General features: G+C 41.3%; 2 protein-coding genes across 2 annotated transcripts; both read right to left on the reverse strand.

Annotated features, from left to right (window-relative positions):
- Window positions 1-279: 279 nt before the first annotated feature.
- On the reverse strand, window positions 280-4,728 carry hspa13 (heat shock protein 70 family, member 13). Its single transcript, XM_042063905.1, has 5 exons — window positions 4,568-4,728; window positions 3,827-4,167; window positions 3,502-3,715; window positions 2,914-3,081; window positions 280-2,251 (listed from the first exon to the last, which is right to left on the reverse strand). The coding sequence occupies exons 1-5, from the start codon at window positions 4,590-4,592 to the stop codon at window positions 1,683-1,685; spliced, it is 1,317 nt and encodes a 438-aa protein (XP_041919839.1). The 5' UTR covers window positions 4,593-4,728; the 3' UTR covers window positions 280-1,682.
- Window positions 4,729-8,058: 3,330 nt separating this feature from the next.
- On the reverse strand, window positions 8,059-19,133 carry samsn1a (SAM domain, SH3 domain and nuclear localisation signals 1a). Its single transcript, XM_042064595.1, has 17 exons — window positions 18,979-19,133; window positions 17,805-17,948; window positions 17,543-17,586; window positions 16,531-16,571; window positions 15,925-16,014; window positions 14,770-14,849; window positions 14,620-14,670; window positions 13,740-13,854; window positions 12,927-13,267; window positions 11,605-11,664; window positions 11,162-11,236; window positions 10,791-10,928; window positions 10,240-10,339; window positions 9,891-10,048; window positions 9,449-9,661; window positions 9,115-9,265; window positions 8,059-8,577 (listed from the first exon to the last, which is right to left on the reverse strand). The coding sequence occupies exons 1-17, from the start codon at window positions 19,000-19,002 to the stop codon at window positions 8,432-8,434; spliced, it is 1,971 nt and encodes a 656-aa protein (XP_041920529.1). The 5' UTR covers window positions 19,003-19,133; the 3' UTR covers window positions 8,059-8,431.
- Between the last annotated feature and the right edge of the window lie 6,159 nt (window positions 19,134-25,292).

Raw genomic sequence — 25,292 nt, forward strand, 5'->3', positions numbered from 1 at the left:
TTGTACTTGAATTGACACAGCCTAACTAGTCTATTTCATTCAAAGGGTTATTTCATATTAATTATCAGGCCCAAGATGTGGAGTTAAGTTGTGGGTTGTGAAAGGGTATGGGAAAGCTCAATGGTGGATGTGATAGCTGAGATATGTGGAACTATGTACAGTATGTAGGTGGTAGCTTATTTGCAAGTCTAGCAAGTTTACTTTGTACGTCTCAAAATGTAAATGTGGTATAACCATGTTGTGTGGGTTTGACTATTTACATCACATCACAACAATAGCTTTGGAAATTCATCTTTAATGAACATTATTAAACATCAGATTTTTAGCTGAACAACAGATGAATTTTCTGCAGATAATACAAAAATAGATATATTTTCCTTTTGTCATAAAAATGTCCATTTTATTTACTCAACCAAACAACAGCCACGTCTGCTGCCTGTGCCATATCACTGAATCCATTGCATGGGTTCACATAAAGGTGGTCCCACTCTAATGTGACAGACATGAACATACTGTAAACACACACATGGGAATACGTTACAGGCAATGATGGGCATTTTTATGTAGGCAAATGATGACGGTCCAGTTACGTTATGGAACCAGAGGAAAAATACATTTACTCTACATCTTACATTACTACATATTACAGTTGATATTAAATAACGTTGATATGGCACTGGCATCTCTTACACACATAATTCCATATACTGCCTCCTCTCTTTGGTCCTCATGATCTCCTGGGCAATCACAATCATGAACACTGATAGTATAATTATTTCAGTCCTTTTGGGATCACTGCACACATTTGTTTTTTCACACATCCTCATTCACTCACTGGACTGTGCAGACATTCCCCAAGGATCTGCACAAACTAGAAGCCACTCACAATGCAGGCAAGCAGCACACAATAGAAGTCATCATAAAAGGCACATCAAACACAATGCTTAGCAGGAACTGTCCATCAGTAAACTATTTTTTAAATAAATAAAAAATAAATAAATAGCTGACAACATTTTTTGGACCCTATTCACGACTAGCCTTCCCGCTGATCCCACAATCGGTAACCCCTGGGGTAAGCCGGTTTGAAAGCTGCATTGGAATGACAGCTGTAAAATATTCGCTAGGTAACAAACAACCGTACAGCCTTCAAGGACGGTTTGTGACATTCAACTACAGCAGTTCAAGTTGTTACAGTTTGAGAGAGGCTATTTCAGTAGCTTCTGCACCAAAAAAATAGTGAATCCTACCTGCCCTGGTAAAGCACATCAGTGACAAGGTAGACATGCTAAGTCATTTGCCCACCTGGATTCCATCAGACATGAACTTGCCCTTACACCCTTGTACTTACAAAAATACACTGATCAAAAATGAGGATGCAAGTGAAAGAAGAGTCTGCTCTATCTGTAAGTATGGGCTGTGACTAGCACATTCTGCCTTGAATATGATAGAAGCTATCCAAAAATTCTTGGAAATGTCTCAGTACAAAGCTGACAAATGAGATAAAACTCATCTGATATAGAATTAATTGTTTAAGTTTGCTCTAAAAGGCAGGCAAAAGGATAAAGAAACTGTTACTCAGTATTAAACGTCAAATTAACTCCAAACATGGCAGAATGCAGCTGTTTGAATTGAGCCATTACACTCAGAAATCCCACTTTATGTAAACTGCAGTCAACCTAAGATCAGCTGAAGTTCTTCTTGCGGAGGTGGTGATTTGGTATCTCCATCGCACTGACCTGCAGAGGCCATGACCCACCCATGATGCCCGCCTGAATGGCCACTCCAGTCACCACTGCCAGGTCTGGGTCCACTGAGGTATTGGGCTCCTTTCCAAAGAACTGTGCGATGAGCTGGCGGATGCGAGGTATCCTGGTTGAGCCCCCGACTAGCACAATCTCGTCTACCTCTTCCTTGCTCAGGTGGCCCTCCTCTAACACCGTTTTGATGGGTGTAAGGATTTTCTGGAAGAGGTCAATGTTCAATTCTTCAAACAGCTCACGGCTGATGGGCTCCTGGAAGACAACAGGCTTGTCCTGAGACCCGTGGGGGGCCTGGGTTTGCAGCCGCAGGGGGACACGAAGCAGCATACTGGACTCTACAGTGAGTTTCAGCTTGGCTTCCTCCACAGCCTGCCTCAAGCGGTGGATGTCCTCCTTCAGGGTGGGGGCAACACCATATTGCTGCCTCACTCTCTCTGAGGCATGCTGGAAAAGTCTCTGGCTGAAGTCCTGTCCTCCAAGTTTATTATTACCTGAAAGAAATGAGATGACATGATGTCAAATGTCCTGCTTTTCTACATATTAGGCTTTGACTTAACGAGGGAAGAGAACTAGTTTTCAAAGGGGGAACCAACTAAAACAGTGTTTCTCAAACTTTTTCAGACCAAGGACCACTTAACTAATAAAATGAAACTCACGGACCACTTAGCTAAAGATTAGACCTACTTCAACAGTACACAATAGGCCTACTCACTGAACCACCACCTTGCTTATTGCCTTTGCACCTTGCTTATTGTGTCAGAAGATTAATATGATTTAAACTGGCATATCTTACATAGGCAGTGTTGCAGAACTGTTTAGATTTACATACAAGTTGGTTCAATATGGCAAACAACTCATCTATATTATATTTTACCACGTCTGCCCGCGGACCACTTGGGATAGCTTGCGGACCACCAGTGGTCCCCGGACCACACTTTGAGAAACACTGAACTAAAAGATGCTGAAATTAAGCAAGCTTGTTGAATTGAAAATGGTAATTTACAAAATTCCCAGTTCAAATTGAAGTGAGGGCAAAAATATCAAACAACCAGAAACAGTCTAAGTGACCACCATTTACATGCTACCAGTAAAAAATTAGCAATTTCAGTATTATCGTTTACATTTCTGTTCAGTGCTTCTCTAAGGGACTCACCTGCCATGGCCCTGGTAAGGAACATGCCCCCCTGTTTGTTAAGCAGAGACACGTCCAGCGTGCCTCCACCTAGGTCCACCACCAGCACGTTAAACACATCCACCTTGTGCAACCCATAAGCCATTGCAGCTGCAGTGGGCTCATTAATAACCCGAAGAATGTCAAGCCCTAGAACCAAAAAAAAATACAGGTTATCACACGCTACTGAAAACTGCCGAGGGGACAGACACCTATGATGCGATGCGATTTTATTTTTTAGAATAAATCAAAGACTGATTAATCATTATCACTTCGCCTGAACTGCAAATTCAGCTAACTGATAGACTGCATAGGATGACACCATATTGTGTTGTCTGAAGTTGGTTATAGCCTGAATGTTTCCTGGCACTGCTAGTGTAATGTTTTAAAGTATCTGAGCAGTACTTTGACAGTCCTCCTAGAGGTTGCAAACTAACACAGGAAGCCGAGAGATTGGTGGTAGGATGAGTACTGAGTAGTTATCAGTTGAGGAGATGGGCTTTGTATATTTGTGAAGCGAAGGCTCCACACTTTTCACAGTAGGGCTTTAATGGCATAGAGTGGACCAACCTGCCATGTTGGCTGCTCTTATTGTGTAATTTCTCTGCATCTCATCAAACTCTGCAGGCACGGAGATGACAGCTTTGTGAATAGGGACGCCCAGATGCTCCTCAGCCATTTTCTTCATCTTTAACAGCAGCCGGGATCCAATGTACTCTGGACTAACTGTGAATGTCTGATTGGTGGTGATGAGAAACTCCGCACTTCCATTGTTATTCATCACCTTAAGGATCAATTAAGACAGTGATTCAGCGATTTAGTGGAAGTGTATTACACTGTGACTTTTTTGTCATACCTGGAAATATATATATTTATTGTCAACCCAAATCCTTACCTGAAATGGGTATCTAGCACTCTCTGCGATCAAAGAATCAGGCTCAAAAACCTTTCCAATGAATCTCTTAGCATCATATATGGTATTTTGAGGGTTGCTGTCGACCAAGTCCTGAACATCATGTCCGACATAGACACCTGTAGTAGTGAATGAAACTACACTGGGGAGGCTCTTCCGACCCTCCTCGTCTCCAAGCACCTCCACTTCACCGCTACCTGCGTGGAACACCCCTACAGAGCAAAATGTAGTTCCGAGGTCTAACCCTACCACTTTCGGCTTGGGAGGAGGAAGAAATTGTTGTCCCAGATAGCCGGCCAGGAGAAGGGCCAAGATGAAGGACCCTAAACATCATGAAAGAGTTATATTAACGGTTTAACGTTAGGCCATGTGGGATGACCAATAACGTTATGGCTAACAAGAGACAACAACTAGGGATTGACAGACGGACAGCAGAACATCTGACAGCTAACTTGTCATTAGGTCTATCGTATCACTAGTAGCCTAAGACATACAATTAAGCAAATAGCTGGATATCAGTCCGTTTGTAATTTACCTTGAGTAACGTTATACATAGGCCTATAACCTGATTTATTTAATTAGCCTACATAGCTACATAGCCTTCGCTATGACAGCGGTTTATGACGACCGCTTTTCTTCGCTATGGGATGTGTGATGTTACCATTAGGTAGCAATACAACTACAACTCGCTACGATCGCGTTTTATTATGCACTGTGACTTACCAATTGCAGACATCTCCCCAGCCATTTCTACAATAATACGTGAAGGGAATAAACTGATGAAAATGAATCCTTTTCAATCAACGTGTTTTCTTCCTACCCGGCAACTTCAGTGATGACAGTAAACAGTGAAGAGTTCTACACGTCAGCGTAACTACTATATAGAGGTTCTGGGTAACGTAGTACGGCACTTCAAGCACAGCGTTTATATTTTCCAATAAAGAACTTAATTTCCCAGAATGCTAGTCGCTCTGTCTGAAGACTCGTGACGTTCTTCCCCACAACATAATGAGGCTCATTCGACTTCATACAGCGCTGCGCAAATCTTGCTGAAAGTGAACGTGATACATGACAGACTATTGCACAAACATACATTGTGTTAAATCCAGCATGCGTCACCTTCAGCCAGATTTGTGCAGCGCTGCATGAAGTGGAATGAGCCTTTAGTTTGCGGGTCACTTAGTGAAAGCATCACAGTCGCAGATAGCGTGTTCCACTGTTAGAAGGATAGCAATGAATTTGTCAACATTCTTCTCACCACTGAAAATGTGATTTGGACTTGAGACCAGTGTTCTGTTTTCTTTCATTTTGGACACCTCATACATTGAGTGACAGAACACCCTAATTTGTCATACTATATTTACATATTTACTATAGTTATACTTTTATTTTGGTATTGTTGGATTCAGTACAACCACACCTTTCCAACAAGCCATCATATGTGTTTCTATGATAATCCCTGGTAAAGCAGCCACAAAGTAAATGAAAACATTCTGCATAGATAATCATTTTTTGCATGTCCGCTTATTTTAGGTACGTGTTTACATGTCTCTATTCATTCCATACATCAAGATATTCACATCCAGTCTTTTCTAGTAGGTAAAGCAACTTCCTGACTATGAACATGCCAAGTTTCAAAGTTCTCAGAGCTTGTGTGATTGATCTGCACTAGTTTATATGCCTTAACTCCCATACAGGCTATATTTTAGTCCTTTTTTGGTTTTGGGGTGTATAACAATATCTGTTAATTTAACAGTCTTAGCAGTAAAATATTTTTAGCCAAGAATCCATTTCATATATGAGATGAGGAAAAACATTGTTGGGTTTAGTTCTACCTCTGGTAGGGGTATCTCAAAAACTAAAGCCCTTTCTGACCATTTGTCACCTATATAACCTGTTGCCCCCCCCCCCAAAAAAAAAAAAAATGCACCGCCTACTTCAGAGGGCAGTGTGTTCTTTTGGCCTACCATCAAATGCTGGACATCTTTAGAAAGCTAAGATCCTGTAGTTTCTTAGGAAGCACTGGCACAGAGCCTAGAATAATGTTTTTTCTTTCTGCCGGATAACAAGCATCTCTGAACTGACCATATTTCAGCCCTCTAGGTCACTTGATATGATTTTAGAAACACAACTGAGCCCTAGTACCAGGTCTTCCGAAGCTGTGTGCAAAAGCAGATCAATATAGAATGAAACTAGAATGAAATGAGTACTTTAGACCATTATTTGTTAAGGTATGCTCATGCGTTTTGTAATGCCCTATGGAAACTCCCCATAGGACTTTTGGTTACCCAAAATGCATACTGACAATAAAAGTATGCATTTCTGAGGTTTCTTGGTGACTATTTGGATTGTATGTCAGGTTCAAGACATACAGAAAGCCTCTTTGAATGTTGCACCCTGGTTAGAGACATACCGGTAGGCTACTCAAAAGTAAAGTAGGTTAACGGTAACGAGTAACAAGTTAGCCTACTTTCCAAAATTCGCTGGCAATAATAATGATTTAAAATGGTGTATGGGCAAAGCTGTTTCAAATGGGGGATAAAGCAGCAGCAAACAACCGACCGGCTTATGGCCGGGATTCTATTTTTTATAGATGGGCCTCGGATATCTGTTCGATTTGGACAAATAAAGCCCGCCGGTCCCCAACCTGCTAATAACTGCTAACTGCTAATAGGGCTATCAGTACATGAACACGAAGACATTGTTTCGATTTAACTCAATGAAATAAGAGATCTTCTTAATATTTTTAAATTGTTGGTTGGTTTAATACTGTTGCCAATGAAAAGTCGTTGTCCACACCACAGGTCTCCAACACATCGCTTTCAAGCTCAGTCGCTTGCTGCCCTCTTTTGAGTTTGCGAGAGGCTGAAGCAGTCCTACACATTTGCACAATTGTTGCCGCGACTCAGCCTACGAATTTAATAAAAAGTAAATAACTAAATTTGGCTACGCAAAAATAAAGGCATGTTATGCAGCCTATAAGTAAATAAAAGACCCCAGCCATAATTTGATATTAGGGCCTCTCTGTCTAAATAATAGGCCTATTTACCTCTCCTTATTCAGTGTAAACTTGGAAAAGTTGAAAAAGATAAATCGGGTCTTTCACACTGTCAGTTCTTGCAGTTCATTAACGAGTAAAAAAACAAACAGCTGGCAACGTTAAAAAGAACTATTCAGATGGGCTCATAGAATTTGAACTATATATGAAATGTTGCGCTGAGCTTACCAAAATGGCGCCCTATCGGGCTCAGAGTGTACTTCATACCTATGACGTAACTGATCTATCTTGCTCCACTCTAGAATCTTTGGTAGAAAGTACCGATATTTGTGTTAAAATGTAAGAAGTAAAAGTAAAAAGTCGCCTCAAAAATAAATAGTAAAGTAAAGTGAAAATATCGGAAAAATATACTTGAGTACAGTAACAAAATATTTCTACTCATCACTTCCCATCTCTGTTACTAACTAATCAAGGATCTTTGTAGCCTGAGCCAGACCCACATCAAGATGTGGTCTGGGGACTCACCATTCGCAGTGCTCAGTTCAACTCTGCCATCATTATGTTAAGCCAACTCTATACATGATGTGATTGGCCTGATTGAAGTTTAATTTTTCCAGCTCGCAAGCCAACAGAGAGTTGCTAGACTACCCTGGTAGCAAATTACATTTGCTGCCGCTAGGGTGCATCTAGATTTCTAGGCTAGGATCTTTGACTATCCTTCTAAAAGTGGAACACAATGGGAGACTACTGAAGCCCTGTTATGTGAAATGTTATTGCGTAGCCCAAACAAAAATATCTGTTCAAAACTGACAATGAAATTGTGGATTTTAAATTCAGTCGGGTAAACATCGGTTTCATGTCAACATAATCTTAGTAGGCTACATCTAACGTTAAGTCGACCTATAGGCTATTTGCATCTCTCCAACTATCACAAAATCAACATGCAAAACAATAACCTTGGCGTCCTAGATAAGTAGAGCCTATCCCTAAAAGTTGGCTATGTTCTTCTTACTAACTCTAAAACAGGGTATCCTATAGGAAGAGTGGCCTATGCATTTCAAGTGCAAGCTCAATGTATAACAGTCAGAATACGCAAGCTAGACATGGTGTGATAATGGCCTGACAGTGAATGGGTCACTGCAAATGCACTGGCTATAGATTTAGTGGAGATTAGCTGTGTCACTAAAAGAAAAATAATTTCAAGTGGACACATGGCAAGTATCCAAGGTAAATAATTTATTATCATTGTATTATTATGTTCAGATAGGCTATTTACATTGATTAAATATATTTTGCTAAAAAAGTGAATAAAAAAGGAAGCCTCTATCACACACACACACACACACACACACACACACACACACACATCTTTTCAGTCAAATCTGCCAAATATTCTTAACAGACCATGTTGACTATAAATCAAGGCGATGTGGGAAAAATAACAAGCACATTACATCTAATAGGCCTACCCCTTTTTGTTAACAAATAAAGATGATAACATTGGAGAATTAAATCTTTGCAAAATGAATTAAAACAAATATATACATGACATAGCATTGAATAGCGACACGTCGCTGGTGAGCTGGTTATCAGCCATGTTCTGGAGCGTCAGGTGTTGTTGATTGACTTTCCCCATCGTCCCTACTTTCTGAACACTCTGATGGAATAAAACAACCAGAGTCCCGTGGGCAGTCGTTTGTGTCTTTGTCCTCTTTATCATTGCCATGGTCATCACCTGATGGCGGTAAATAAATATGATATATTATGAATACACACTGGGATTCCAGAATGGACACCTGTCTGTTAATTCCATTCTGGACTGATAAATTAGGTTAGTCACAACATACCCCTGATGGCTTTTATCTTAATTAAATGACTCTCTGGCTTGGGCTGTGTAACATCATGTTTACTACAACAACCCACAGAGTTGGCCCACAAAAATGGCACCTGTTCCCACATGAGATGAACGGACCAATTCCACTGACATGAATTTCAGAGTGAAAAACCCTGCATGACTGACATAAAGTGCTGAGTAAATGGACATCCAGGCAGAGGACCAGATGTTTATCCAGGTCTTACCTACACTTTCACAGCATTAAAAATAGACCTAAGGAAATGGTTGCTCTTCGTGAGCAATTTTGCTATAGTTTGTGGTGTGTCCACAATGACTAATAACTTGAACATGTAGGCATAGATTACATATAAACCTTTTTTCCATTCCATTAAATGGAACAAACTCATGATATCAGATAACTGTCTATTAGACTCTCACCTCCTATTTCATAGTGAACATCAGCGACAGCAAGCAGCTTTCGTTGATGTTCAGGATCAGTGATGTTTAGTTCTATAAGATGTTTCTCTTGTAGATGTATCAAGTCTTCCACTGTCTGGTAGCCATTCAGTAGCAGTGAAGAGGCATACTCCTTTGACACATGACAAGAGAGTTGTTAACATCTTAGTATCAGCATTTACAAAGTAATAATCCAAACTCAAGTATAGCATTTAAAATTTAAGTTTGAAATTATCGTAGGGATGACCCCTCATTGACATATTTATGTCACAGTAATCTAATGGATTTATTTTAGTTTGAAGTTAGAAGTGTTTACCTCTAATTGCAGACGTTCAAGTAATTCCAGTAGGGTTTTGGGTCGTGGCCTTTTTGAGAGTCTCTGTGGCCTTATCTTTGGAGTATCATCTTCTTTCTCTTTTTCAGGGAGCATGTCGACATAGATGAACTTAAAATTCCCCACTTTGTTGTTCAGCATGCCCGTCCATATGCCCATAGGGGGTTTACGTATAACGCTTATAATGTCTCCAACCTGTGAGATAAAATAAGTACGGACACAAATACAAAATGGCAAAGAATTACACTATAACAATGTATGTTATCATAGATTCATAATTAAAGATTAGCATGAAGCAATCATAATGAGCATTCAGTAACAAGGGCAGTTCCCACAGACCTTTGATTACCAGGGTCTAAGGAGATTATGTCTCTTAGTCTCATACGAGGTGATAACTAGGGCCCTATGTTGTAGGCAGGTCTACCTTGAGCCTGAGGGAGTCTGTGTCATAGGGGCTTGGAACGAAGTCTGTGTGCACTCGGGCGCGTCCGCAGAACTGGCCTGCGTAGGGGACCTCCTCCTCCAGCCTCAGGCTGCCTCGTATGCTACAGCCGTCAGAGCTGCTCACCACACCACCTGAGCCAGTAACACAGGAAGCAGGCCATGTGATTACACGGTTCAAGTTCAACTTTATTGTTGTGTAACGTACACTGAGTCAGAAAGCATTACAAATGGGTTTTAAACCTGCTTTGTACCTGCCTGCCTATCAAACAGCTGGTGTTAACCACCACCTGCAGTGGCATATGTAAAAGCTGATGGGGGTGTATACTTACTAGTAGAACTCTGTCCACTGTACAGACTCTCTGAGGAGTCACTGGGCTTATCGGTGGGACTGTCTGTTTCTTCCTCTTTATCTTTGGCTGGCTGATCAACCTGGAGCAGAGGTAAAAATGCATTGAAAAAACACTATTCTATTTGATAGAATTTTAAGTGGCCATTGCTATTCATGGGTGTCATCAGGTCCCTTACCACAAAAATCAAGCACCTAGTTTATGAATGCAGATTGCATGCTGCTTGATTTTATACACCTGTTGCAAATGACCTGATATTTATATGATTTTTGAATAGTAGAATTGGAAAGAAATTCACAAATGCTTTAATAGGCCTATCTATAATATGTTACTTCTCTTTTTTTGTTTGCCATTTAGCTACTAATCCAATGACCTTAACCGTATTTGTCTCTTCCTCTACCTGTTCAACAGGTGTACAGGTGTACTTCCCCACTGGTTTATTTCTAGATTTTTGTATTGAGATTAGATTAGATTTTATAATGTGCCTTTGCTGTGACTTGGCTTTCTTGTTGTTTGGCAGGCTGTTCACTCACCATGTCTTCTGCGAAATTCTTGGCACATTTCCTGCCCATCTTTAAGCGCATCGTCATAGAAATGGCCTTCATCTTCTTCCCCAAGCCACCCTGTTTGCCTTGCTCACAATTCTCAAGAGACACATTTCCTCCTTCAGGCTAAATCATGAGCACACACACACAAACAATTAGACAGCAATTAACACAAACCAAGTTCATACTCATGTACAAAAGTGTATCTATACAAACATACCAATCATACCATAGATACAATAGTCATTTAATTTGAATCTTACAGACACAAAGAAAAAACAAAGCAAACACATTGAGGTTTATTCCCTTCTAATTTAATTTTCTGTAACTCAAGTCATAAATCATAGCAATATGCTTACCACAGCTGTTCCATTTTCTTGTGGTTTCACTGTTGGTTGTTGTTGTTTGTCAAATCTTCCAAAGCTGGTGGATCGCTGTGTGAAATGTAAATGTAAGTTGAGAAAAAGCTATATATTATGCTGTAGTTTAACTGATGACATTTATCAACTCTTTTATGAGGTGAATAGATTGACTGTGCCCTGAAAATTTCACTACTTCTCAGAACAGCAAAATAATTACTTAAGCCAGCAAAGCTCACAATCCTGGTAAAGACCTTTCACAACCGTAGGACAAAAGTAAATTTCACTATATTTAAACACCAACTATCACCTAATAGCAAGTCATCATCATTCCATCCTAAAGAATTATGATGGAGTTACATTGAAATGTATTGTTATTTCAGAAGTTCTGTTTGTATTTTGAAGATTTTAGACAGACTTACATAAGTCTTGTTTTGACCTACCTTTGGTTTAAGAGTTTTGGGTTTGTTGTCGCAAACGTTTGAAGCAGCCCTCTGGAGCATTGTTAGTTATTTTAAAGACTTGAAAACAACACTATCTCTGCATGTAATGAAGTGTGTCGACCATTGAATGCTTAATGGAAATGTTAAGCCTCTGCAGTTAAGCAATTGAAGTCTCAGTTTGATGACTTCCTCAAATGACACAGGAAGTTGGTTCACACTTCTGTCTCTTATGAGGTTTCAGAGAGGAAAAACACTAAGTGCTTAGGTTTGCATTCTGTAGTCAGTGCTCAGTAACATCACACTGTCATTTCTAGTAACTAGATCCTTATCTAAAGTGGAAGAGTTATTATCTGTAACAAGATTTACATAAACACTAAACACTATTATTTGTATTAGTATTATTATTAGTTTTAGTAGTATAGGAGACATAGTGGTGATACAATGTTTCATCTCTTTATTTAAAATAAAATAAAAGATAAAATAAAATAAATACTTTTTTCAAAGTGTGTCAGAACTCTGGAAAAATGTGTCATAACTAACTTTCCTTTCTCTTTTAATTCAGATTGCAAAATCTCAGGCTTGCCCATTGAGGAAGAGGAAGTTTCATCTTCTGAAATGAAACACAGGCCAAGCAGAAAGTGGATAGTCACTATGTTGTAACCATTGTTTTTTGAGACCTACTCTTGCCTGTATTTTGCTTGAATTAAGGGTTTATATTGCACTAATGCTTAGAATTACTGTTATTTCATCTTTAATTGTAGATTTAACAACAAACCCATTAATTTCCTAATCACAGTGGAAATATTTTGCTCTCATCGTTTGACAGAGATGAGAAGCGGGCATGTTGATCTCTGTTTATGTGTTCCGTATTCTGCAAGCCAGTGTCTTGAGATTATAGGATGTATAGGATGTATGCAACACAACAGGCCAGGGGGTTTCCACAAAACCCTATGGACAATGGTATGACCTAATCCACTGTGCAATCAGGCATGCTAAAGTCTCAATCCAGGATTAAGGTTTATAATCTATGCTTCTGAACCCATAACATGCAGAAATAAAGTGCACATGCTCATCATATATGAAATAAAAGTGTTCTCTAAGATTTACATGATGAACAACCAGATTGCTCTAGGAATCCTCTAAAGACCAAGCCTTTGCAGAACCGCACGTCCTTTGAATTCCAAAGGAAATAGACCTTAGAAAAGTAAACAGTGCTTTCATCTACTCTAATTAGGATGTTCTTTATGAAGCCAACGAGAATGTCCCTGCTTTGCCATTCCAGCTGTATTGTTTGATAAATCAGGCAGCCAACCAACCTCTTAATCACTTACTTTTGAGATATCCATATCTGTGACCGAGCGGACAATGCTGCAGGGTCCATCTCTCCTCACACATCTGTCTGTGGTCAGTTCTGGTCTGATCCAGTCCTTGCCTGGTGGTAATGTAAGATCTTGGGAGTAGACATGGTACTCGGTGTGAGGTCTACGGCAGGTATGGTAAGAGGGACACCAGACTTGGGTTGCCTCGATTGGGGCGCTCCAACTCTGACGCTCCCTGGAGCCTGGTGCGCCCCCATCCCTGAGGTCCAGTCTGTGGACGCCGTTCTCCAGGGCTGCTGCAGCTGCTGCTGGGCTTGGGCCACGACTTTTTGAGCGACCTTTACCTACAAATAGAAACCGATTTCATTTTATTTATACATTTTATAAGTAATTCTCCATACCTAGATTTCTATTGTATTACACACACAAGCAGTATATTTTATGGCTCATTATATTGTGCTTACCAAATGTTTTTGTTTATTCTCCTTTTTATAATGGACCCATGTGAGGTCTGAGCACATTTCTGTATGAGCTGCAACTCTATCATGTAGATGTCTATGATGATGTTGAGTAGCTTATGTTGGGAAATGTGTGATGCAGTGTCTTGAAGTGAAGTACATGCTTAATTGATGTGTCATGTGGGTGTCATGTATGCTGAGTAAGTCTGTAACATGTGACGTGATGAAGTGGCTGGAGTCCAAAACAAATGTCCCTTTGGGGACAATAAAGTATAACTTACCTTACACGTTGTTAATATCATTGCCATAGAATATTTTATAATATAAATATATAAATATAATATTGTTCTGCAGGCACCTGTAGGCTTGCTTGTGTTTCTTGGTCTGATATTTCCATTTCCTTTCTTCCCAGACTTTTGACTTTTCCTGGTCGTTCCTCTTGACTCTCTTATATCTTTGTTTTTTGTGACAGTCTAGTGATTAAAAATAAAAATAGAATAAAGTAAGTACATGCAAAGAAAATCTCATCAGATGGACTCATATGACCGATTGGGTCTGAATAGGAAAACTCATCAGGCCCTGTAAAACACTCAGGTGCATTCCCAACTGGCCTTTGCACCTCTCTCTCTCTCAGTCAGGTGTGAGTGCTTCATCCTGTTTGGGCTGAAATCCCATTCCAGTCTCATCAGTCTCATGTGCTTAAGGCTTCTGTCTGGCCTGTCTGGGCATGAGTCTCACAGTTGCTACTATTTGGCCTGGCAGCTCCTTGCCTTTGCCAGTACTTAGTGAAACAGTTATAAGTGAAATAACTGAGTGCAGCCATATACATACAGTATACAGTAGCCTACACACGCACACACACACACACACACACACACATAGACACACACACACACACACACACACACACACACACACACACGCACACACACACACACACACACACACACACACACACACACACACACACACACACACACACACACACACACACACACATTTAATCACTCTCTCTCTCCCCTATCACACTCTCAACATGTTATGTGAGGATTAACAAGTCAGTGGAGGAGAGCCCTCTCACCCTGTCTCTGCACCATCTGTACAGTGCAATGCAATCAGCGTCTGTGCTAAGTGATTACCCCCATTTAGGACAACAAGCATGCACAGGGCAAAGGGGACAGAAGGTGGGGGAGGGAGGGGGATAGTGCTGAGATGTGCCGGCAGGACGTTGAACTCACCGCAGCTCTTTGAAGCTGTTGGTTGGGGGTGTATTCCTCATAGCACACAAGCTAGGAGCCACACCGGGAGAACAATAATGAGGTCAGAACACATCTCCGCTCAGCAGCACGTCTGAACAAGTGATACTACAACGTCAGACAAGGTCTCACCTTCAGTGGTCTTGACATTTTTGGGTATAGATTTTCTTGTGATGTCCTGTGGTGTAACTGTGTCACAGAGGATTCCAGCTCTAATCATAAAAAAACATATTAAAGCCAACGTTACTTTCCATAAAATCCCCCCCCCCCCCCCACACACACACATACACACACACTCACATAGACACCCAGTTGCTTTTAATGATATTTTATATGTAATCAGGATGAAAATACAATGGGTAAGGATTAGCTATTGAAATATGCCATAGGGGACTCCAATAGACGAGAGTCCTTTTAGTGAAGCACTGCCCTGTCTGCTGAATCAGGGGAAAAATCAGGATCTTCTGCTCAACAGGGAAATCACTTCCCCTTAATGAGTGCTTAGTCCACAGAGCTTAATCATGGAAAGTGCCTGCCTGCCTGCCTGCCTGCCTGCCTGCCTTTGGGAGGCAAATTGATACTGCATTTGCATTTCCCTCCTATTCAGCTTGTCTAGGTACAAAAAAGCTACAAAGCTTGGTAAACAAACATAAAGGGTGTATGTTCTTCTGTATTCTCATGCTCAGTGTTTGGATCTGAACAGGGTCTGTGTCAGGGTATGGGTTGCTGAAACACAGGGTCAGTCCCTGCCCTAGTGCCTCATGCTTATACATCCTTAGTACATTCATGTGGATCCTTGATTTAGTATATTTTACTGCCCTTATGTAGATTTGTTATTTTTTTTATCATCTTGTTTATGTTGTAGTGTATGTTGTGTGTGATGTCTTGAGCTACTTGAATTTCCCCTTGGGGATCAATAAAGTATCTATCTATCTATCTATCTATCTATCTATCTATCGACCGATCTAGCTATCTAGCTGTGATTTGGGCGTGTATAGTGAGGCTCCATTGCAGAATCTGTTTGCTCAGAAAGTCCATCTGTCTCCTGATTAATCCTGCACATGACAGCCAAGTGCCTTAAGAAAGACCCTGCACGCTCCACACTGATGTCTGCCTCCCTCCTCTGGCGCCTTTAAGGAGGATTTGGTGCCATAGCCATTCTAGTCTCATCTGGCCACCAATACCTCTGCAATACGGCTTGTGGTTGGCTGCTTGGCACTCTTAAAAGGGTGTGAAGGGAAAAGCTTTACCCCCACCGAAGCCCACACAAATCCTCTGAGCATTTACCTTCATTCTGATTGTTCTTGATGTGGAGTAAATCTTCTGGGTTTCTGGCAGGCAGCCAGAGTGGAGGCCCATTACTGCAGGAGGCATTATCTTCAGGAGGGGGAAAAAGCAAAACCATTACATTTGGATTTGCTGATGAGTTGCACCATGTCACGTGGGCCCTTAGAGGAAACTGATAAAAATGCATTTGCTGCTCAGACAACAAGTAGGTTACAATGTCTGGCTCTCCTCACAGAAGCTGGATTACCCCACGCTTTATTTTGTGAATGCATCTCTCTCAAGCAAGGGGTGAACCTTGTTTGAGAGAGAGTTGTTTTACTTCATCATTGCCTCTATATTACTTTACTATTGTAGACCCTTTCCTCTGGTCTATATCCACAGCACCAACATAAGTGTATTGTGTGGAATAGAGCAGAAATGAACGCTCATTTTGTGTGTCTGTGCAGTTCTGAGACCAGAGGATTCCTATTGTGCTATTATTCCCATGACATATTTGAATTACAATGATTACAATGCTTGTTTATTAATAACAATAACTAACTAATCGACTCTTACTGCCTTTCCTCAATTCTAACAAAGTTACAAAGTTAGCTTGAATTCACATACCTAGGGATTCATTGTCTGACACAGATTTTGACACCATCCCACTGAAAAAGAAAAATAGATCATAAAAACAAACATATAGCCAAAAGCTGGATTTCCCCCTACTGTGAACATGCACATACAGTATAGGGTCTGTTTCTATATGCAGAGAACATTGCATGCCCCTACAAAGTCTGCTAGAGTCTGCCCTCCCAGCTAAATCAGAGCCACCCTCGGCATTCCCACATGCAGTTTGCAACCTTCCCAAGGTTAACTACCCCATGAAGGTTTGCTGTGATCTGCAAGCAGCAGGGGTCGGAGCAGTCTCGGCCATTGATCTGAAGTGGTTTTAAGTGGATGTTTAAGGGAAGGGGTTTAATCCTTCACTGGGTCACCCTCCCTGTCATGCCAAAAGCTTTTTTGCAGAAAGGAACTTTCAATGGGGATTTCTCGCCATGCTGCTTTTTCACCCCATGTAAGGACATCATATTTGAGTCAAACAGCTGCTTTCTTCTTAGAAAGATCTGTAAGAGCACTCACATATCTCTGTGACCTCAATAGTGAAAGAGTTGAGGCTGGGATATTTAAGTGGATGATCTGAATCCACTTAAAATGCTTGCGTGGGGAACATGCACTCAGCCACACTATCATAACTGACCAAAGCAAATGTTTTTCTTGTGTTTCTGCCCAAACGGCTATTCACCAACAGTCCATTTTAATGAACATAATGCATGCTTTTAGTTTCAAATGAACACTTGGAATTCAGTGGTGCTCTACCTAATGCAGCTTTGCTGCTCCAGCCCATCTCATCCTTAAGAGCACCCGGCTGGGTATAAATAGACAGATGCTTGAAAGCTTATAGTGTAAAGGCTATATAGGATAGAGCAACAGGAATCAAGCAACAGCCTCATCCATAGGTATTATCTCCTAGAGGATTGAGGGTCTTTGTGACCATTTTGCTCCCATGGTAAAGAGGGCACCAGACTTTCACTCTCCCATAACCCTGAAGTGTAGAAGCACACTAGACCCAGCTCACCTGGTCTTCTTCCTTGAGGTGCTGTTACTGGCATAGGAGAAGTCCTAAAGAAAAAGAACATATGTTCTGTTAACTATCTGCTCTCAAGTTGTAGAACACTTGTTATCATTTTTCACATCAGGTTATGTGAAGGTCAGCTGATTCAGTGTACATGATGTTGACTTCAAAGGGATGGGAGAAAAACAGTAAAGTATGAGTGAGATGTTGCAAGAGAGTTTTCTGACAACTGAACCGTGGCATTCTAACAAGGGAGGGATCATACCGTGGAGCTGCAGCGACGAGTTGCATTCCATTTACTGTGCTCATCCAGCAGGCCAGCATGACTGCGGGATCTGGTGGGGACGCTGTACACCTCTGTGTTACTCGAGTCTTGCACAGCCTCATACAGACTGTCCAGAGAGCCTTCCTGCACAGGACACAAGAGCAAAGGGGTGAGGAGAGGAAAAGAGCTGAAAGTATGTTATTGTACAGTATATGAGTGTGTGAGTGTCCGTCAGGTGAACTCCACTTCGGGCGAATTGAAGGTGGTGCTAGCATGAATGACTGATAGAGTTACAGTTTCAGGCCACATGAGCATCTGACTTATTTAATTTGCCTCATAAGAGCATACACTCCCTCTTACTGTCACCGTAAATGTCTTTGATTTAAGGAGACAGTCAGTAAATACATTTTCTGAATTTCTACTTATTGTCTGTTCATGCATTGTTCTCCTGAAATTCTTAACTGTGGTAGAGAAGTGGGAAAGAGGAGCAGGGCAAATCTACACGTTCTCTAGATCCTCTTATTCTCCAGGACAGAAACATATTCATCCGAGTGAAGGGACAGCGGTCTATGTAGCTCACGTGGCTCCACGTAACTTCATTCAGAGGCATACCGATCTTGAAATGGGGCATACCGACTCCCGTGATATTAATCCTGAATCGCAGCAAACAGAGCCAACATCTGTCACATAATGCCACTTCACCACCATGCACATGCTGCCCTCTTTCTATGAAACTCCTGTTATACTCTCACTGATATCTCTCACACACAGACAACTTATCACATCATATCAGACAACTATATGTGAAATGCATGCACACCAATGTGATGTGTTGTCATCATGTATTGTTCTGACCAGAAGATATTGTTATGGACGCATAGTACATTACTACACAAATTATCCGTATAGGCAAACAGCAATAGTGAGAAGCAGACACAAGCATGATACATGGAGCTATAACTCCAACCCAGTTTGAGTCTCTTAGTCCTTCCTCTAGTGTTTAGTTTTCCTTTTTCCCCACCTCCTTCTGTCACTCTCTCTTCCTCCACCCTGTCCCCCTTTCTCTTTCCCTCTCTCTCTTTCTCTCCTATTCTACCTGTGTGTTGTGTGGCTGGAGTAGTCTGTGGAGCTGTCAACAGCAGAAAAGTCAAACAAGCAAAAGAGTTCATCTTACCAGAGAGAAGCAGAAGAGATTCATCCTGACTCAAGAGAAGAGCACGAGAGGGGTCTTCTCCACTAGACCACCAGTTCACACAAACACAAACACAAACACAAACACACACATGCACAAACAACAGGGGCACCGAGCAGACAGCCAACAGCTGCACCCTGTGCTTGAGGCTGCCTGCCACAGATTAATACTGAATGAAATCCCTGCCGTAATCCAATAGATGGCGAGGGACCATCCCCACATGAGACAGATTTCACTGTACAGAAGCCCCTCAGCATCGACCACTCATAGCCTGATAACAAGTAAACAAGCCTCAAGCACTACTGAATGAGTCTGATTAACTCCGACATGAGGCCCCTAGGCAAAACACACATAGGAATGGTGGCAAAATAGTCTGAAGGAAAGTTGAACACATGGACAACATGTAGAGCAGTACAGACTGTGACCACAAAACATGCCCAAGGGGTGAAATTTATTTTAGTGTAGCCTACAATGAAAGACCGGATTATTGACACATGATTCAAGAAAACTTTCATCTTGATATTACTCAAAAATAGATGATTTGGGTTGACAATGTTTCTCCCAGCATGTGATACAGCACACAGACACATAGACACTTTAAGAGACATGATGCTCTCTGTCAAAGACTGACCTATTTCCTTGTAGTTCACATAAAAGGCATACTTCAACAAATCTCAGTGCACTATGCATTATTCAGTTGCTGCTAAATGTCTACTGGCTTGTCTGTAGAGCAATTATAATTGCATCAGCCAGAAAAACCCACTCAAATTCCCTCGAATGATAATTCCATCAGGGACTAATTTCCAGGGCTGCTTACTAGTGAATAGATAGATGATAAATAATTTTGGCAAAGTCAGACAGTCACTACATTCCCAAAAAAAAGAAAAACAAATCTAATTCAGGAAAGAGGAAATCCTGGCAATCGACAAGGGCACCATGTGACCACAGCTCTGCACCCAAATCCTATACTAGAGCATCTACAGTACTAGCCGGTGAGCCGGTTATAGTGTGTCTCTATATGTAATGCTACAGGAAGCACAGCAGCCTTGTTTGTGTGGGCTGGTGAGTGTGTGCATGTGCATGTGTTTGTGTGTATGTGGCTGCCTTTATCTTTGTGTCTGAGTGTCTTAGTATGGTCAGGTGAACACAAGTGGAAACTAAACTGTCCTGAGGCCCACAGACAATGTTATGCACAGATGTTTGTGTGTGTGTGTGTGTGTGTGTGTGTGTGTGTGTGTGTGTGTGTGTGTGTGTGTGTGTGTGCGTGCGTGTGTGGGTGTGGGTGCGTGTGAGGCGACTTGTGTTTTTGGAGCCCCTCTGAGTTGAGCTTGCCGCTGACAGATGTAGGTCAAGCCTGAGAGACTGAGCAGACAGCAGGACACGGTGTGTGGGCAAAACACACATACACACCGAGACACACTCACATTCAAAAGACACATACAGTAGATATACACACAGAGACACTCTAACATTCAAAACACACATACACACAGAGACACACTCACATTCAGAAACAAATTGCAATGGAATATGCTGAACAACACAACAGACAATTAAAAAGGAAATTATATGTAACAAATACGGATATACGGATGTAACAAATATTATAAGATATGAAAAATATGGATATTGTTAATTAATACAAAATATACCTTACATGCTGTGCATGCATATACCAGTAGTTATTATTTTATGACAAGAGTAACTCTCACATGGTTGAAAACCAGATTGTGCAGCTTTTCAGTTCAACACACTGATACAATACCTCAGGTAATTACCTCAAATACCTTCTCATGTTACTCCAAAAGGTTTACCAGTCCAGACCAAAATTTACCTATTGGTTTTCCTGTGCCAAACAAAAGGAAAACATCTTTTCACAGGTGGTATAGATTCCTTGCATACGTCTAAATCTCTGATACACCTGTGTGAAACTCCTTTGCACAATTCTTCAATCAGCAATCATTCATTATACATAAGAGATGTCTGTTTTGTGTTGCTATTTGAAAGTATGGATCTAATGCACATTTAGACAAAGTACTGTATTGCCTATTTGGTGGAGAAAACAGTACAAAAGGTGTTTACTGTAGGTTTATTTCGATGAAAGTTGTAGTTCAATGAAATTTCTTGCTAGGTGTTTGCTGTATGTCTTACATGTCAATGACAGTTACATCTTGGGAGGAATTAATAAATTATTCAGAGACAGGTGTTAACTGTTTTGAGAATGTTGCTGTATGTCTTACATGTCAATGACAGTTACATCTTGGGAGGAATGAATAAATTATTTTTTTATTCAGTACATTTTGTCTTTTCACAGTTTTTTTCTGATAGGCCTACCAGAAAAATGAAATAGACCTACAGTAAACACCTTTTGTACTGTTTTCTCCACCAAATAGGCAATACAGTACTTTGTCTAAATGTGCATTAGATCCATACTTGCAAATAGCAACACAGAACAGACATCTCTTATGTATAATGAATGATTGCTGATTGATAGCCTGGCTAGCGCCACCACTTCTCAATGAGACGTGGTCTAGGAACCAAACGTTAATTTTCTCGTATTTGAAAAAAATGCCCAGATCCGTTTATTGGGTGCCACGGATGTCTATCAAATGCGTCTGTGCATAGCTCATCATCGTCTTGCTTTCCCCCTTGTTCTGTGATTGGTCCCCTATCTCAGGCGAAAATTTGCTCCATGGTCTCCAGGCTGCCTTAGCAGCGTGAATCAAATCGCGCGCAAGGCAGCATGGGAACACCCAGGCTAGCTGATTGAAGAATTGTGCAAAGGAGTTTTACACAGGTGTATCAGAGATTCAGACTTATGCAAGGAATCTATACCACCTGTGAAAAGATGTTTTCCTTTTGTTTAGCATGGGAAAACCAATAGAGTTTCGGGCTTTTGAATGACACCTGTGTTAACTGTTTTGCAAAAGTGTGTGAGAAATGTGTGAACCCAATGAAAATGTGTGAACACATTCGCAAGAGATGACTTCTGCTGTGCAAAGAAAGTAGTCATGAAGACCAAGTGGGTTCTAGTTTACTTAAGCAGGTAAAAGCAATCAAGAAAAACTGTAATTTAGATGTGTAGACAGGCTGTCAGGTGGAGAGGAATGTCCTCACAATGTGGGCCATTCCAAAGCAGAGCTCCGTCCGGCAGGGTCTAGAAGTCCAACAGCATTGTCATACATGTGATACACCGAGGAGGTGAAAAGGGGAAGTTCCGTACAGTTTGGGGGAAATCCTCTTCAGGCTAGTGTTGTCACTGTGTTGCAAGACAAGAATGCTTCAGAGCAGGTCAGCAACAGGGGGAATGCCACAAGCACACCTGCAGACCCTGAATGGGGTCAGACATTAGTGTGTCATAGGGTATGTGTGTTACTGACCAGTTTATGTTCTTCCCAGAGCATGTGTTGGGAGATAGAATGCTGAAGCTGAATATGATCTGAAGTGTGCAGTATGTAGGCTACTTTGACATCCTGAGAAGGGAAATAAACAAGTTAAGTCATGTTGTTAACAGTTCTGCTAAATAGCTCTCTAAGGTGTGTTTGTTTAAATGAAGACTGGCAGCATTCCTGCCAACCCTTTCAGGTCAACTTTCACCTGCCACCCAGAGGGTAAAATGGCAATCTAGTGTATTGTTACAGTGGTCTAAGAAAAAATGGTCTCTTTGCAAACATGTAAGGAGCTCGATTTCTCTGGCCTGTCAATAGTCTTGTATCTTGGACTATGTGAATTGACAAGTAGAAGTGATGTGCCTACCAAGGTTCAGAGTGAGGTGTGGGTTACTCTTTCCTCCACTGTTTCCAGTAAGAGTCATGATCAAATACAGGCCTACTACAGCATCCTCTCTTCTGGGACGGAGCCTCAGCTTTCCTCACTGTCATTCTGTTCAGTGTTGCTGATCCTGCCAGCTGGTGCCATGAGTTTGAGAGCAGGAGTGTGAGGAGACGCCCCCTCTCTCTGTCATTCTGTTCATTTTGATCGTCAGCAAATCCTTGATCTCTTTAATATGGGACTGGCTCTGATGGAAAAGGAAATAAGTGAAGCAGTGGAAGATTAATACACATCTGACCCATATTCCACAGTTTGGTTATGACTGTGAGCAGCACAGCGACTCCAACCAGGGAAAAGTCATTTGTGAAATTATATAACATTACAGATCCTATGGAGATTTACGTCTTTGAGTCGACCGAAATTTAAGACCGTGCGTCAAAGTGACGCGTAGACTGCGCATGTGTGAAACGGAACTGCTGTAAACACTTCCCTCCAGTAGGTGGACCACATAGAAGAACAACACTTAAACCTAAAAACAAACCTGGACAGAAGAAGACTTGTTTGGTTACCATAACGACGATGGAACAGAGCGCCTGTCCTCAGCTTGCCTGGCTTTGAGTTACGTGAGACACCACGACATGGAGTCAACTTCGACCGATGTAAAGCCACAATCCACAGATACATTTTTTAACATTATATTTAACGGTCACTTTACCATCTATGGTGTAGAACCCAAAGTATTTCAAGACACCACATTTTAGATGAGTTGAGGACGTAATTATCTGTCTGCTGGCCGTTCTGTGCGTTACCTTTGATTGTCGAAACAGGGTGGCTGCATGGGCTCATTGTGGCTACTGGCTATTATAGGCTATTGGCTCGATTTGGTCATGAGCCCTGGATCATATAGCACTGAATTAGATGGCAAACAATAAAATAAAACTAATCATAGACTGTAGAAATGCGCTACACAGCACTAAAACCCGAATAGTTTATTTATAGTTCGACTAAGGATATTTCACGTCATGTTCGAATAAAAAGTGACAGCCCTACTCCTTGCATAGAGAGCTGACATGACTTCGGATTTTTAAAAATGAGCATATGCTGAAATCAAATCGCGAAACCCAGAGCCATATAAAGGTATCTATCAAAGATTCTAGAACAGAGCTTTAGAATCTTTGGTATCTATCTACAACACTCAGGCGAAACCCAGAAACACTTGCTGATCGAGATGCATTCTCGCCTGTTCCGTATAATGCGTTATCAATAGTGATTATAATAATAAAGGGAATGTAGCCTACCTCTCCCAGGTGCAATTATTATCACCTAGCCTACTCCTGAACAATGCTGAACTCAACACCAGATAATGCGTTATCATAATAATAATTGAAGAGGCTACCTCTCGCTCTAAATACACCCATTATCACAGTGAGACATTATACATTATGAACACAAATAGTTACTTCAAAACTTTTATTGACACGTCATATTTACAGGTTTTTGGTTCATACTTTTTGGTATGAGGCAGGTGTGAAGACTCAATACAAATTTAATTGAGGACATCTGTACGCACAACTCTTTCTTACCATGACACTGTTGTGTTTAGAAAAATGTCTTTACTTTGTATCGCACCAATATTGCTGCCCTCGCAGCACCGAGTCACTTAGCTATAGGCTAAGCTATAGCTATAGGCTAAGTAGCCTAATAAGCAAGTAGGCTAAGCTAGTCTCTCAGCTATACCAACAGGTGTGTTCTGGTGGATGATAAATGGAGCGATGCGATGGGCCAGCTTATCAAACTTCCCAGCAGACAGGCGAACATACTCGTGGTGCTTTTTCCTTCATCAGCTCTTCCTTCATTCAATGCTCGCACATCCCAAGTTCTTCTTTTCTTTCAGGCGTTTCAGGCTTCTTTGGTGGTTGTGTCCTACTTTCAGGCTTGACGTACCGCCCCCAGTTGGTGGGGCAGAGTATCAGAGTTAATCCGTAGTGCGCAGGCGCTAACCTGAACGATTTAACGCGCATTCAGGACAGCAGAAATTGGAGAATGCTTCACGTCCACGGCAAAAATGACGCACGTCTTGGACACGCGCAAATGTGACGCAGGACCATGCCAGAGCCTTAAGGCACATGAATGGCATTTGACCTGACTTCAGATGCATCACCGCAACATCTACATTCATATCGAGGTCAGCTGCCCTTTTGGGTTTTTTAATCTGAGAAAGATAACTCAAATAAGGGAGCTTGGTATATTTTTATATGTGTGGGAGGTTGAAGCAATATGTTTGTTGAGACTCACATGTTAAGTGTATTATTATACCTTTCTGTGTGTGTGTGTGTGTGTGTGTGTGCGCGAGTATGTTTAATGACATTCACTTCTCTATTTGTTTAGGGATTTACTAGATAATCCAGTTGCTCCAGATGTATGTGGTGTTGCCACACTGTCAGTGTTGCTGATCCTGCCAGCCGGTGCCATGAGTCTGAGAGCAGGAGTGTGAGGAGAAGCCCTCTCTCTCCCTCTCTCTTCTC

Source organism: Alosa sapidissima, chromosome 15 (assembly GCF_018492685.1).
Source record: "Alosa sapidissima isolate fAloSap1 chromosome 15, fAloSap1.pri, whole genome shotgun sequence".
NCBI classification, from domain to species: Eukaryota; Metazoa; Chordata; class Actinopteri; order Clupeiformes; family Clupeidae; genus Alosa; species Alosa sapidissima.